The 15,388-nt window shown below is 38.2% G+C and overlaps 1 protein-coding gene across 1 annotated transcript; it reads right to left on the bottom strand.

Annotated features, from left to right (window-relative positions):
* Positions 1-1,421: 1,421 nt before the first annotated feature.
* On the bottom strand, positions 1,422-9,628 carry cdh26.1 (cadherin 26, tandem duplicate 1). The gene is made up of 19 exons (XM_010786502.1): positions 9,407-9,628; positions 8,266-8,325; positions 8,062-8,154; positions 7,795-7,950; positions 7,546-7,693; positions 7,151-7,317; positions 6,906-7,034; positions 6,632-6,817; positions 6,237-6,511; positions 5,518-5,663; positions 5,181-5,411; positions 4,864-5,085; positions 4,581-4,696; positions 4,417-4,491; positions 3,702-3,767; positions 3,386-3,451; positions 2,664-2,702; positions 2,417-2,488; positions 1,422-1,790 (listed from the first exon to the last, which is right to left on the bottom strand). The coding sequence occupies exons 1-19, from the start codon at positions 9,431-9,433 to the stop codon at positions 1,572-1,574; spliced, it is 2,493 nt and encodes an 830-aa protein (XP_010784804.1). The 5' UTR covers positions 9,434-9,628; the 3' UTR covers positions 1,422-1,571.
* Positions 9,629-15,388: the final 5,760 nt, after the last annotated feature.

Below are 15,388 nucleotides of genomic sequence, written 5' to 3' on the forward strand. Positions count from 1 at the left end.
GAATATGTCTGGGTGTTGCCATCTGTACGTGGCGGCGCTGCATTCTTACTTACGTTGCTATGGTTATGGCGGTGATGCCGGCGCGGTATTTGAAATGTTCATATTGATATTTTTTTAACTCTGGCTTTGTAATAACAAAATATGGCAAAACGAAAACAGCCAAGCGTCACAGCTTTTGGATTCACAAGCAAAGAAGCGAAGGAGTCTAAAAATGACAACGTGAACGGAAAACAACTTTTAGTTGGCCGGCTGTAAGCGGCGTTAGGGTCGAGCTTGACAGCTCCACACCGAGGGAGAGGCCTCAACAATGGCCACATCCGCCGGCATAGTGACACCGTCTGATTAGTAGAAGAGTGTTTTTATAGCAATTGATCGCATCCGCGCTGCTGCGCCAGTCAACAGAGCGTGCGTGTGACATATTTAGTAGCAGGATGTGCTCTGAAAAATAGGGCTCCCCGAAAGCAAATGGGTAATTCGAACACTGACAGAGCTCCCTCTATACAAATCAAACTGTAGACGGTGTGAAAGCACCTATTGTTTTAAATAATGGTCGGAATGTGACCTGTGAGCCTTCTGAATTACCGTGGGACAGCACATTCTAAACTAAAATGTTCAATCAATAAAGTAACATCTTATCTTATCTTAATAATATCTTCATATTAATAATAATAATAAATCATACAGTATGTGTCCGAAAGGGAGCAGGAGGAAGCAAACACAAAAATATACAAAAAATATACTGCATAGCAAACGATTGTAAAGGTAAAAGTATGAGCATAACAAATAAAGAAGTGTAATGTAAACATTTACATTATAATAATGATTATTTAATATATAAAGACTATATATTATTGAATTACAAGATTACATATACTTTAGTTGATCTAAAATATTGATGTGTTCAAATGCTCTTAAAAACACAACTGAAAGTCCATGAAACTTGTCTTTCTGTATTTGTGAATGAAGCGCCATCTCCTGGTTAAAACCTGAAATTGAAAATCTGGCAACGCCCTCTTGTAAAATAGTGGGAGGGCTTAACATTCCTCTATACTGGTTTTAGGCAGGTCGTAGGCAGGAAGCTGTAAACTGGAGTCTGAAATGAAGTGCTACATATGTATATACTATGACATATTCAAGTTTCCACAGATTTATAAGCAATTTTAAAGCATAAAAAAGTAAACTTCCCTGACATAACGTCAATAACTAAAATAGATTTTCTGGAACCCAACTCTCCTAAAGTAACAAAGTTAAAAAAACAAGCAAACACTCCCAGTCACTGTAAAAACATAAACATAAAGAATCACCAGAGCATGAAAGTTATTGCAATGCATGAACACAAAAAAAGACAGCCTCGCCTACATAATCCCTGTTTCTCGAATCGATGCCAATATATAACATATGGCTCCAAATGTATCTGATTATTAAATCCACAATGCACACATACAAAATCCAACCATTGTGGTGCTTCCCTTCTCAAAACATCCAATCAGATCAGTCCATCGCAACAATCTCAAACTTGAAATTAAGAGAAACATAACGATATAAAAAAAATCAGTCCAGCGCTGCCTTTTTTAAAGCTTTATGTTCTTTTCTTGTATTGTGTGTTGACAGATGCCTGCCAAGGTCTTGAACCTTGGCCCCAAATCATCCAGGAAAATCATATCTTCTCCCTGGTCGCTTAGTGACAGCTTATCCAGTGATGGGCTTTTGCTGCCCAGTCCCTCATAGGCATACTCTTGGGGCGGGTACCCCGCCTGGTCCAACTGGTTTCCATAAATTGTGTTCAGTCTCTGTGGGATTGAGGAGTCATCAAAGGATTAATGCACTATTTTTTGTCAATAACAGATACTTTAAAAAAGCATATATAAGATAAGAGTGATAAAATATAAGATAAGATAAACCTTGATTGATTACAATTGGGAAATTGAAAAAGCAGCATCAGGGCTACAATGGAAAACCAGGATAACACAGGAGTTCACACAAGTTTAAATACGAATTAAAAATAAAGAATGTAAGTAACATTATATAATAAAATAACAACAACAGAATTAGTAGAAACCTTTTTTTTTTTTTTATATATATGTGTAGAGATATGAATAGTAATGATTATTATATATAAATATACTGTCAATGTCTGTTTTCAAGTCGTAAGTAGGTACAACCTATGTACATACAGACATCTGGAAGTATAAATGTATATGCATGGCCCTATTTCATATTCACTATACTACTTATTTCGTTGCTGAAAGCAGTTAGAAATCTCCTTTTAGGGATTTTGTTTTTATGCATGGTATGTTTAAAAGCATTAATAATTACTCTCTCTCATTCACACAAACAGAGAATTGACCATTGGGAAACATTTTGGGTTAATGTCCGGGGACACCTCAATGTGTGGCTTTAAGACAAACTTTCTTACCCTGTCGATGTGATCTGCAATGTGTTGGTTTGAGCGCAGGCTGACGGAGCGCTGGTACATTGATGAGTTTCCCTGTTCAGAGAGAGGAGTGTCGTGAGCTCTGATGGGCTGAATATGATGTGCATAAGTGGGCTTCCCACTGTCTAGTTAACATACTATTACATGCATGAAAGTGTATATTGCAGTCAAAGAACTTTATGACTGACTTACTTATTGAAAAATTCATTTTAATGAAGAGTATATTTACCTGGCCGGTGTTAGTCCTGTTTACATTCCATGTATTGTACTGAAGGAAATAAACAGATTAAGTTTTAATACTTAATTAAATCTCACAATGCCTATATTTGATGAAAAAAACTAAATTGACAGCACTTAAAGAGAGTAGAATAAACATTTTCTTACGTTCAACCAGTATAAGTATTCATCCCATTTGAATCAATAAGGGTGGGTGATTATCAGAAACCCATGTCAGTGTAACACAAGTTTAACTGCAAAGTGTGTGGATATGTTACTGTATATTAAACTACTGTATATCAAACTGCTGTTTTAACAGTGCTGCTAAATCTAATGAGCAAGAAAATAACATAATAACATCTAAATACACATACAGTATAGATATACAATTATAAGACACACATATATTGTACAGTATTTAACCTTTACAAATAGATACAGTTCATAGAACAAAAAAAAGGTTTTTCTTCAAAGGATAGAAACAAAAATGACTAACATGGAAATAAATGAGACCAACAAATATAAATCCTCTTGCTCAAACCTCCTATGTGTCAGGCTGTAAAAAAATAGGCATTGGTCATGTAGCATTATAACAAAGATAGTGACTCCCCCTTGTAGATTTAAGAAAGTAGTGTGCATCCTCATAAAACACACCTATTTATCAGAGAAACGAGATGCAAAGAGATAACACATTCAAAAAAGGCTGCTATTGATATCAAAGCTGCATTCACTTACCCTGGCCGGCCCGCTGCTCGTGAAAGTGTTTCTTTGTTGCTGCGAGCTCAGTGAGTTAACGTTGAACTGTAGGGGTTACACGGTGAGGTTATTCAGATTGGAAGGTAGAAATACAGGACAGCTACTGGCTCTGTCTTATGCCAATTACAGATTTGTAGTAATCATCTGCACTCAGGGCTGAACACTATAAGATAATTAATTGTTTGCAATCATAATTTGTCTACACAACTGTAAAAATGACTCTAAACCGGTGTAATCCTTCATCTTTTAGGTTTACAAATACACAAATGACAATATTTAAAGGCCCCTTACTCACCATGTCTACCATTTGACTGTTGTAGAAGTCTGTGTCCTTGACCACTTCATTAGATATCTCAGAAGTCTGGTTGAGAAAAGCGAATTAATAAAGCAACTTACAAGTATGGGGGAGTACAAATTGCATTATATCTTTGACATTTAACAACGCTTCGCAAAACAAGTGATTGAAAAGGGAAAAACAGCCACAAGATCAACTCTTAGAAAACGTGTAGGTCCATGAATTTAAAAAAGCAATCTTATTCATCTGAACCTTATTTATCTGCACCAACTTTCATCCCACTTTCAAAGGCTACAATAGTGCTATGCAGTACATGTGATCAGTACAAAGATCAAGTAGTTTCTTCTTGCAAGTATTTTAGGCAAGTCAAGACGTCTTCTTTGTATTGCCATAGTTCTGTTAAGGTCAACCATTTGAGCAACTTGTTAAACAAGCTGTGCAAACCCTGTCATTTATTCTATAAATATATCTACTACTTTTACTCCCACTACATTGTTATTGAACACACCCTTCAATCAGTCACACGTAAGTTAAGTAGACAAAGAAAAGGAAAACAACTGAACAAAAGCAGTCATCCAGTGTCAATACATCGACATTATGAGCTGCATTTTCTAAAACACACAGCTTCTGAAGTCATTTTTCTACAAGTTGCACGCACACTTTCAAATCAATGTTGAAAAAGTAAAATGAGACTAAGATGGGAGGGGAGGATTACCTTAATAGTGTTCATTTTATGGCCATTGTTCACAGCCACCATGCGTGTAGGTGTCAGGAGCAGAGTGGGCTCAGCCTGGCAGGGAAGAGAGAGTAAAAACAATATTAGAGGGGGGGTTATGTACTCTCAGTATCTTGCTCCCTCTAATTTGCACACACACTCACCTGGCAAGCAGAGCCCCCGCCTTCCTGGTTGTACTTGATGAGGGTCTGGTTGCCCTCATCCTGCACCATGACCATTTCCTTCGCTTTACATTGACACAGCAAAAGGAAGAGCAGCACTGCAGACACACGGTAAAATAACGCAACATTGTGCTTGAATAATAAATCCTGAGGATTAACAACCCACTTTTAGTTAAATTACCTAAATGATCTCATTATGAGCTATTGTTTATTGGGCCTGAAATGTATGGTTGGTACTTATGTTGAAATTGTTTGCCATACTCACGCAAAAATGATAAGAGTCCGAGAAAGAGTAGCCCAATGCCTGCTTTCCCAAGGCTGGATGTGACTGGATCTTGGGGTTTGCAAACAACGCCCTCTCCACAGTCACACACCATCACTACCATAGTTTCACTTGTAATCTCGCCTTGTTGGTCTTGAATCAACAGTGGCACTGAGTAGTTATTATATGGGAGTGGTGCCTGGCTAATAAGCCCAGCTTGATCACCTGGTGAAGGGTTTAAAGAGAGCTGAGTTGTGGCTGGTCAATTTCCAACATTATATATATTTTCTAGTAAGGAGGATTTACAGATATGTACTAACCATAGGAAGGGTCTAGTTTCCATCGCTGCGTCACCGTTGCGTCATCATCCACAAGGGAGAAAACAAAGGGCCCACCGAAAGGAGGGGCATCGTCATCCCTTGCTGTCACGATGACCTTTTTATCCTTGTTTCCACACAAAAAGGCATCATTGGTGGCCAGCATAGGTTTGTTGTCATTGATATCCTTGAGGTGGATGAGGACTGTGCAAGAACCTGTGGCTGGAGGCTCCTCTGTGTAACCACAGCAAAAAAACAAAACCCTTTAATGATCCAGGCATTAGTTAACAAGATGGCAACATTATGTTTGCTTAGAATATAAAGTAGGCCTCCTTCATACCATCATCTATGGCACCAAGGAGAATTTTGTAAACGCCGTTTTCATCAACAAATTCTGACTCTCTGTCCATCATTGTAGTTGATGTGATTGTTCCTGTTTTCGCATCAATGGTCATCCATTTCCCTTGATCTTCTAACAGCACATGCCTAATAACATGAGGAGAATCAAAACACTGAATTGCAGCTGCTGGAAGTCAAATGCATGGTTTTGCTGTGCTGCAATCAAAACACTCCTGCATAACTTGAAGTAAGTATTTTTGTATACAGTATGCCTTGTAATTCAACAGGTCATTTCTAATATGATATGGGAAATTTCATTTAAATGAAGGGCTTGACTAATGTATCGTAGTGAGGTTATTGCAACGCAGATATATCTTTATGTATATCAGGTTATGGACATCTGCTGGCCACTTAGCTCGCAGTAAAAACTGTAAAATATATAGGATTAGTTTGGATTTAATCAGATGACATTAGATTAAATTAACTTTATTGTCCACCTCTTGTTTTTTGCTTTTCCTAACACAGCAAAGGTACATACAAAACATATACAAGTACTAAGAACAAATAAAGTCAGTTGTTAACAATATAATTTTTCCCCTCATTCCTTTGACAACCACCGTTATCCGAAATAATTGTTAGTGGTTTTAAGATTTGTTTTAAACTCTATATATATGTTGCAATGAACACATCAAGCACAAATTACTGTATTTAAACACCAACCTGATTTTGGATACGTCAGAGTCGACATCTTTAATCGTTGGAGTGAAAAGCTCCTTTCCTGGCGGTTCCTCTTCCTTCAGGTACACGTGAAATATTTTTCTCTCATAGACAGGTGCGTCATTGACATCAATCACTTTCATAGTGATGTTGACTATATCTCGAGGTGGATGTTCGCTTGCGTTGACAAGTTTATTGTCTTTACAAAGAGTTAAGGGTTCCTCATTCTCTACTTCAACCAGGAGATAAGTTATTTGTGTCCTCTCGAAATCCTTTACCTGGAAGAAACACACAAGTTTAGATCAGTACTGTGACAGCTGTAGTTGTAAAAAATTATGTATTGAACTTGGCACATTGGAAAATAATTACAATTGTTAGCCTGAGAAAAGCACAGTTACCTTAATAACGCTTAAAATGCCCTCATTGGTTACAGGATCAGTATCAATTTTGTAGTTTCTTTCTTCATTCCCTTTCTTGAAGGTGTATTTGGCACGCCAGCCATTGGTATTAGGAGTGTCTTTATCGTCTACTGCAATTCTCAAAATGTCGTTCTTGGTGATCATTTCTAACACCTCACCTTGGTACTGGAATAAAAGAACAGTTTCATGTTTAACATCGTACCATAAATCACTTTTTAAAAAGTAACTAAAGTATACCAAAAAAAAGTTGTGCCTTCTTCTGCCTGAAGGTCGGTGCATGATTGTTGGTGTCAATAATGTTGAGAGTAATGAAAGCCTGGGATGATTGGGATGGTTCTCCATGGTCTTTGGCTTGAACAATAATCTCATACTTCTTTGCTTTCTGAAACATATATAAAAGTATGAAGTAAGAAGATTGAAAATGTTTTATATGTGTTAATAAATCAGTATGAACAGTATATTAAATGCAGCTGCCAGGTGATGTAGGTAAAATCTCACATCATAATCGAAACATCCTTTCAATGTGAGAAAGCCCAGATCATCCACCTGCCTCAACTCAATCTTTGGCTCATTTGGGATCTGTGAGACCAAGCTGAAGGTGAATTTTGAGTTATCTGTATCCCTCTGATCTTTGTCATCGGCTTTCAAATTCACTATCGAGGCTCCTTCATGAAGACAAAGAAAGCAACGCAGATTGAATGTGTTAGAAAAGTAGGATTGGGAGAAAAGGAACACATTTTGATTATAAAAAAACAAGATAAAAAGTGGAGCTTAGGTTTGAAATGATGTGGTCGCTGATTAACCCTCTAGACTTCATGACAACTTTTCCATTCTTTGTTGTGTATTAGTAGAAAATATGCATACTCTCTGAGCCATGCATACTGCATACTCACCCTCTTCTAGGTTTTCGTTCACATTGAACTCCATTATAGGGGGGAGGAAAGTCGGGGCGTTGTCATTGATGTCCTTTATTTCTACATCAAAAGCTAGTTCCTTGTCTATTTGTTGGCCAGTGTCTTTGCTCACTATATCAAATTTGATCTGTGGGTAAAGGCACACAAGTTAACATGATTTAGAAGGGTTAAACATATACACAGAATGTATATATCGTGAGAGGGATTGGTTATCCATTATGAGCTCACATGATAGGATGCACGTGCTTCTCTGTCGATAGATTTAAGGGCAAAGACACTTCCGGTAGCTGGATCGATTTTGAACACCCCCAGCGGCTCCTCCGTCACACCCACTCCAGTGATTTGGTAGTAGTGCTCCTCTGTACCCGTCTGGTCATTAAACATCTAGGGTGAATACAAAAACTGTTTAGCTGTTTTTGTTTTTATGTAAAGCCCAGCCAACATATTGAACTGCCTCAGTGATTGGTCATTTAATTTGCAAAATGATATCCTCACCTTCGAAATTTCCTTCGGGAATGGCCCGGGATCTTCCTCGGTTATTTCAATTGTAGACAAAACCCACCTTCTCTTGGCACGCACTAAAAGCTCCTGTCAAAAACATAATAAAGATCAATTGAATGAAATACAATAATTAAAATGTTTGAGTAAAAGTGAAAATATTTTGGCAGGGGTTTGCATTTCCAAACATGACGCAGTTACCCGCTTGTCACGCATGTGGTGTCTTCCATGGAAAGACTCGGCCAGGGCTATAAATGCAACCTAAAATAAAAGATACATTGTAAATATAGAGGAGATAGATGATTTATTCCAAGATATACAGTGAATAAAACTGTTGAAAATAATTGCAGATGTTCAGAATCATATAATCAATTAAAGTTAAACGAGTTAAATCGTCTTAACATTGCTTGAACCTTTTCACTATGATGTGTATCTGCAAGCCAGTGTTTTACTACAATAGCTTTGTGTAACCGCGGCTGCGCACACGGCCTAAAGTGTAGCTGTCCTACTGATCAAAGTTGCCCTCTCTCAACTTGATCAAACAGCAAAAACTCCACAGATTCAGGGGTGCTGGATCCCTCAACAAAAGACACAAAGCACAACAGTACATCAATTCATTGAGATAATAAAAACAATAATACTCTTGGGAGAAAAATCCTTGTCTAAAGCCTTTTTGTTGACTGCCAACTGTATCGTGTTTCTTTAAATTGAATCTGTGGAGTTTTTGCTGTTTGATCAAGTTGAGTTAGAGGGATCAGTCGAACAGCTAAACCTTAGGCTGTGTGCGCGGCCGTGGTTACATTTGTTTCAACACAAACCTTGGTGAGTGTAAATGGAAACCAATTTTACCGCTAGGTAAGGTTTGACACCTGTACACCTACATTGACATGGTTAGTTTACTTTGGAACTGGGAGCAAAATATTACATCAGTAATGTCCCAGTGAACTAAGAGCATTTTAAAAAATAACGTTTTTCCTATTATTTTTATCCTGTAGAATAAAAGCAAAATATATGACAGCAGGGGAAGTAAGTGATCTGTTTAAAATGTGTGCTTTTGCTTCGCCAATGAAGGAGGTCATGTTACCATGTCGACCAAATGTGTTTCCATAATGGATGCATTAAACCGGTATTGCTCTCTGACTTCATCCATCTTTAACTACCGGCAGACTTTTTTATTGTGCGTAATATACACCTGCTGTTATTCCCTTGTTAAAAGTAATCTACACTAAACTACAACTCTCGTAAAACATTCATTTCGTAAGAGAAATAACACAACATGATTGCTTCTTAAACATTATGATGCCTTTTATAAGGTAAAATATAATTCAGAATGTATGCCTACCAACAGAAGCAGAGAACAGGTCCTCATCTTGGTCCACACTGCTTGCTCTGTGGGATTACTCCAAAAGATGCAAAGCGAGTTTGAGAAAGAATGCACAGAAGACAGCCCACAATGACTGCAGGCAGGTTGGCTGACTGCCGACAACAAAAGGCACTCTGTTTGTGCGCAAGGTTATCTGCTATGTGATCAGTCAAATTACATTTGAGTGTAGGACAACAATTATATTTGAGCTTCCCTGTATATTTGCTCTGTAGCTAAATATATTTTGTGAGAGAGTTTTTAAGTTAACACGAGTACTCTCTGGCTGTGCTGAGGAACAGGGTTGTCTCAGGTGTACACCCCTCCAGCTCTATAGCTCAGGTTACCAAACGAAACTGAATTCCATAGGTCCTGTCAGTTTCAGATAGAGAGACTGACATGACATTAAAACCTAGCTGGGCAGTAATAGTTCTTTCAACTTACACAGTACACTTTGTCCTTTCATACATGCATATTCCCATACATATACTACTGCATGTAGGCATAATTTGGGTCTAGATAGGTCTCACAAACACATACTGAGGGCATGCTCACATCCAGTTACAAACTTTAACAATACATAGGCACATTTTGGGTACCACTTTAAAAATAAGACTACCCTTATAAAGGATTCATAGAGGGTTTATAATTAGGTTATTACTTAGGTTGTAAACACTTTATTAATCATTAAGAACCATTTATAAAACAGTTCTAACAGTTTTCACTTTTCATACATCAACACAGGCTCACCATTTGGCAAAATGACGAATCCTTATATTGACTACTTAGCTTACTTTGTCTTCTTCATCAGCCAACATCCTTGGTATCTGTTGTTCACCGAGTTGATTCTCCCCCCAAATGGGAATGGGTTTTATACTTTACAATAAGGCTCCCTTTTGGCAGTTATACATTTTAGTAACTCATTAATAAATGGTCATAAGAGATGCCAAGAAACATCACGATGGAAGGGGGGGAATCAACTCAGTGAACAACAGATACCAAGGATGCTGGCTGATGAAGAAGACGGAGTAGCCAATATAAGACTTAGCAGTACAGATAAATGTGGGCTCACTGTTTGGCAAGCAACCGGTCACAGTTGCCCTGTTTATCTCATGTCCTGTAAAAGCGTATTAATGATTTATAAAGTGTTCACAACCTAATTAATAAATTAATTACAAACTATTCGTAAACCCTTTATAAGGGTAGTCTTATTGTAAAGTGGTACCGAATTTTGAACATGAAAAGCCTGAACCTTGATAGAAAAGGAGTTGTAGTGAGTGATAAATGAATACAATAGAGATAACACACAGTTAAATAATATGATTTCAGAAAATAATTGTGGATTCCTTATGTCCTAAATAAATAAACTGTTTTGTTTTACAGTTACCAGTTGCCCACTTAATTCCATTAACTATATTAAATGATAAGGCAATTGTACATGTAAAGACTCAGACATGGCTCAGTGGCTGGTGTGTTGCTGTTTTAACTATCTAAAGGAAGATTCATTCGAAGTGCTGTACATTGCTTTCATGTGTTCTTCAGTTATCACATAATATTTGTATTCTGTTTTATTTCACCAAGATAAAATGCACCACATGTCATTTATCTATTTTCCAAAGAGTGTCACAGAGGGGCTGGTTCCATTTAGGCAGTGAGGGGTTTGACTTATAGACAGACTCAGTTTTATGCCCTTACCACTGGGTGTGGTAAGCTGTCAGTCTACAGTTAGAAATGGGAGCGGGCAGAGGAAACGTATATTGTTTGAACAGAATGAACATAGCAACACATTCCCAATCTTACTCGATGCTGTATGAGTAGTAAATAACCTGTTTGCCCTGCGGCAGGTTCAACAGTTTTATAGGAGAGGTTTCAGAAACACGTTTTCTGGAGAAGTGAAAAACAAGTATTTGTATTCTCAATACAATCTACCCCTTTACATTGATATAAGGCATTTATACATAAACAAACAATTGTATTATGACCTTTAAAACAAAAACAAAATCATACTGTACGGTAATCAAATCTATGTTTAGTACAAAAACGTTTTGGTTGTCTCTGCAAAATTATAACCAGGTAAAGATCAGAATGGTACTAGCAAATGTAGTTGGAGATAAGTGAACTATTAAGGTCATTAAGAGAAAGTACAGGCAACTTCCAAAACTAGAAGAATCAGAAAGCATAATAAACAGAACGGAGAGGAAGACCTGACAGTGAGAGTCAGTACTTTTCATGGTTGTGAAATGTTTCCTGTGGTGAAAAAAACATTCCAAGAATTATAATTTGGTGCATGTGATATATGGAGCCTGTCAGTTTTTAAGGTTAGGTTAATCTTAGTCACACTAAAACTCAGAACTTAAACCAATAGTCCAGTTCCCAGAATTGAAACAGGCATTAGTTGCTGTGTTTTTTCCCTCTTGTTCATACTAGCACTCAAGGGGTTCGTTCCTAAAGTGATTTGGCCATAATATCCTTGTTTTGTTCCACACACTGTGTCCATGTAATTAATGGGACATTCTCTTTTAATATCCTATATGAACAAGAGGAATGATGACAGCAACCAAAATATATAGCGCCTTTCAACACAAGAACAGGTTAAGAAAATACTGTTTGTATCGAATAGCCAAATACGCAAACTAGTTTAGAGTTTCAACAGACGATTATAAAGAGTGCAGCAAATCACAGCCAGGTCAACCATGCTGGTCAGGTTTCTCCCATGAAAAATGATTGTAAAGGTAGAGAAAAGAGAGATTCCAGACTGCTTTGTACACACCCTAAATATCGTACAAAACTATAGAGATCCAAATGAAGAAACGTATCTTACTTTTACTCATGGAACTCTCTGTGTTTTGTTTATTTGCCTGCTTCTGTAATACCTTCATTACATTAAGTCAAAGTCAAAGTCAACTTTATTGTCAACCTCAAAATATGTTTTTACACACAGAAATATCGAGATACTGTTTCCCACAGTCCCGCGGTATAAAAGAACTCTCACATTGAAATGCAAGAAGACTATAATTTTCCAAAAATTAAATAAATAACCGTTTGCTTCAAGTAAGCCAGGATATATATAAAAAAATAAGATGTACAGTGCAAGAAAGTACAGTAGGCTTAAGAAAAGTACAGTAGCAGTAAGTGACTGCGGCTCAGAGGCCATCTGATCACCTGGTAGTGGAGATGCCAGCGCTCCCTCGTCTGCTCCTGAGTTTAGAAACACATCCAGGGCCTCCTGATCAGAGATGTCCATCAGGTCCATCTGCTCCAAGACGTCCACATTAACCTCCATAGAAGAGATACTGCCCATTGGGGCTGCGTTTACAGACAGAACAGCTTACAGTGTATAACATGAATACACACTTTGGTATATGTCAAAATAAATACATATCACAATTTCTTTGTTGCTGGCCCACAAACCACAGTTTTGCAAATGTTCAGGTCTTTCTTGTTGCTTTTAATTAAGTAAACACTGCTAACAATGGCTGTTAATGTATTAAAACCTGAAAGTAGTTTGCCAAATTTAAACTTTCAATGTTTAACAGTTTTCCATTAGTTTTGACTCAACACACATTTCACAATTGTTTTCTATTTCTATCAACAAAAACAGTATTTATGCCCCAAGACTGGACAGTTACTCACGTTCCTAAAGCTGACCTGCAGGTGAGCAGAGGGCAAGTTGTTGTCCACGTCATGCTGGTATACGTCTTCAAAAAAGTGCTGTCTCTCTTTTCGCTTCAAGTTCTGAGCAGAATCGTTGTCCAACACCCGCTGAGAGTTATCGGTCTCCGCTGACCACCCAAAACAGACACAAAGAAAAAACATTAAAGTAATTTCAGTTTTATTCTCTTTTTACAGATTTACGTTGTTTTATGTATTTGTCTGCATTTCACTGAAATTAGCTTCATTTAGTTTCTCTTCCTTTACTTCCGTTACTGTTATTCCCAGAAAGTCCATAAAGCAAAGTTGCACAGCCGGTTTTCACATGACTACGAGGCAACTGTGCTTTTAAGAGGTCTTTTTTCCTAACGCAAAAAAACACTTTAAAGCAGTTATAAAAGAATATATACATCTGTATATTTGACATTTCATTAAGGAACTTTCACCTAATGTGGCAGATGTTAGATACACCACTGTTAAAAGGCAGCCATCATGAGCGGCATATTCCCCCTCCCTTTTGCCTTGGTCATCATTCTATTGTGCACTTCACAGTAAACGTTATTCCTCCTCCCTCTTAATTATACTTAGTACTATCAATTAAATCATACAATGCAAAACAAAAGCTGTAATAAAATAAATCTAGAGACTAGGAAGGTTTTAAACATGTTTGCCTAATACTTGGTCGGGCCAAAAGCTGTCAACCGGTTTGGTTTCAAACAACAAGGTAAATAATTCTCTGAAAGTACTGTAAATGGCTCTGTTCAAGTCCTGAATTTCCCCATGATTACTATTGCCTTTTGATTGCCCTCATGGGTGTTTTGCATTGGATTGGTATGTGCTTTCAACATGCCCTTTACTCAAGTTCTATCTTTGAGCTGTCATATATTCAGTCCCTTGGTGTTAGCATACTCAAGTGTATGAGCAGAAAAATAACTGGATAAAGAAAGATTCAAGCTGTCCGCAAACCGTGTACATCTCTGAAGATCCCTAGCTTCCATTGTGTGCAATTACTAGGAATTTATTTTAAATGCGTGACAATGCAGCCATGCTGTGAAAACAAGAGAGCATCTGTCCTCAGATCTACCTCCAGCATTCGACCTCTGTCATTCTGACCAGCTATGGTTGTGTACCCGTGCTACATTCCTCCTCAGAAACACTGTGCCTTCTCTCACTTGGGCCTTCACGAGCTGACACTTTGACTCCATGTCACCGGTGTTTAATTTGTGTGTTGTGGTGTGTGTGTGTGTGTGTGTGTGTGTGTGGTTGTGTGTGTGTGTGTGTGTGGTTGTGTGTGTGTGTGTGGTGTGTTGTGTTGTGTGTGTGTGGTGTGTGTGTGTGTGGTGGTGTGTGTGTGGGGCATGTGGTCCAGTGGTGTGTTCGTGGCCATCAAGAGATCGGGAAACATCATGATCGTCAAGACGCTGTTGCAGTTCATGTTTGCTGCATCGGAGTCCAGCTCTTCAAGGTGAGACTGAACCAGGTGGGCAAAGTACAAACATCGCTTTACATCAAGTAGAACGTAACAGATACTCATGTTCAAAAATACTCCTGGTACAGAGAAGTACCTGACTAAAACTTCTTGTTAGCTCAAGTCAAAGTAAAGAGGCTTTGAAATGTCTCAGTAAAAAGTAAGCCCAATTAATACCCAGCTGTTTAAAGAGTACCTGACCTGTGTGTGTGTGTGTGTGTTGTGTGTGTGTGTTGTGTGTGTGTGTGTGTGATGTGTGTGTGTGTGTGTGTGTGTGTGTGTGGTGTGTGTGTGTGTGTGTGTGTGTGTGGTGGTGTGTGTGTGAATATAGTGGCGAGCATAGTCACTCAAACCGTATCAGACTGTGCTTATGGCATTCATGCTTTTGGGAAAGGCATGCTTTAGTCATTTGTGTGAAAGGTGTATCAGTTAGGCATTAATAACATGTTTATTACATGTGATGCCAGGCAGACTGGTACAGTAAGCAACATCACCCAAAAAACAAACAGTTTGACCGGCAGACTTTCTCTTATATACCGGTTAAAGGTCGATCCTCCTGAGAGCCAACAAGTCCTGTCAGTCACGCTTCCACCCAGCCCCTGAGGGGTTTGTTTCTCACCTATGCATGCGCTCCCACCCCAGGGCCCGCCTTAATGTACCGGGCCCGACCCTGGGCTGAAGCCAGGCTACGGAGATCAGGGCCCTATCAATCCAGCCATAAAAAATAAAAAGTTTTTTTTAATTCGGCATGTTTTAAAAAAAAGGGGGGTGGTTTAAATAAACAAAGTCTTGGCCTTTCAGAATATTAAACTTTTATTCCAGAAAATCACACGAGTAAACTACAT

The sequence above is a fragment of the Notothenia coriiceps genome, unplaced genomic scaffold (assembly GCF_000735185.1).
Source record: "Notothenia coriiceps isolate Sejong01 unplaced genomic scaffold, NC01 NC01_scaffold00029246, whole genome shotgun sequence".
Classification (NCBI taxonomy): Eukaryota; Metazoa; Chordata; class Actinopteri; order Perciformes; family Nototheniidae; genus Notothenia; species Notothenia coriiceps.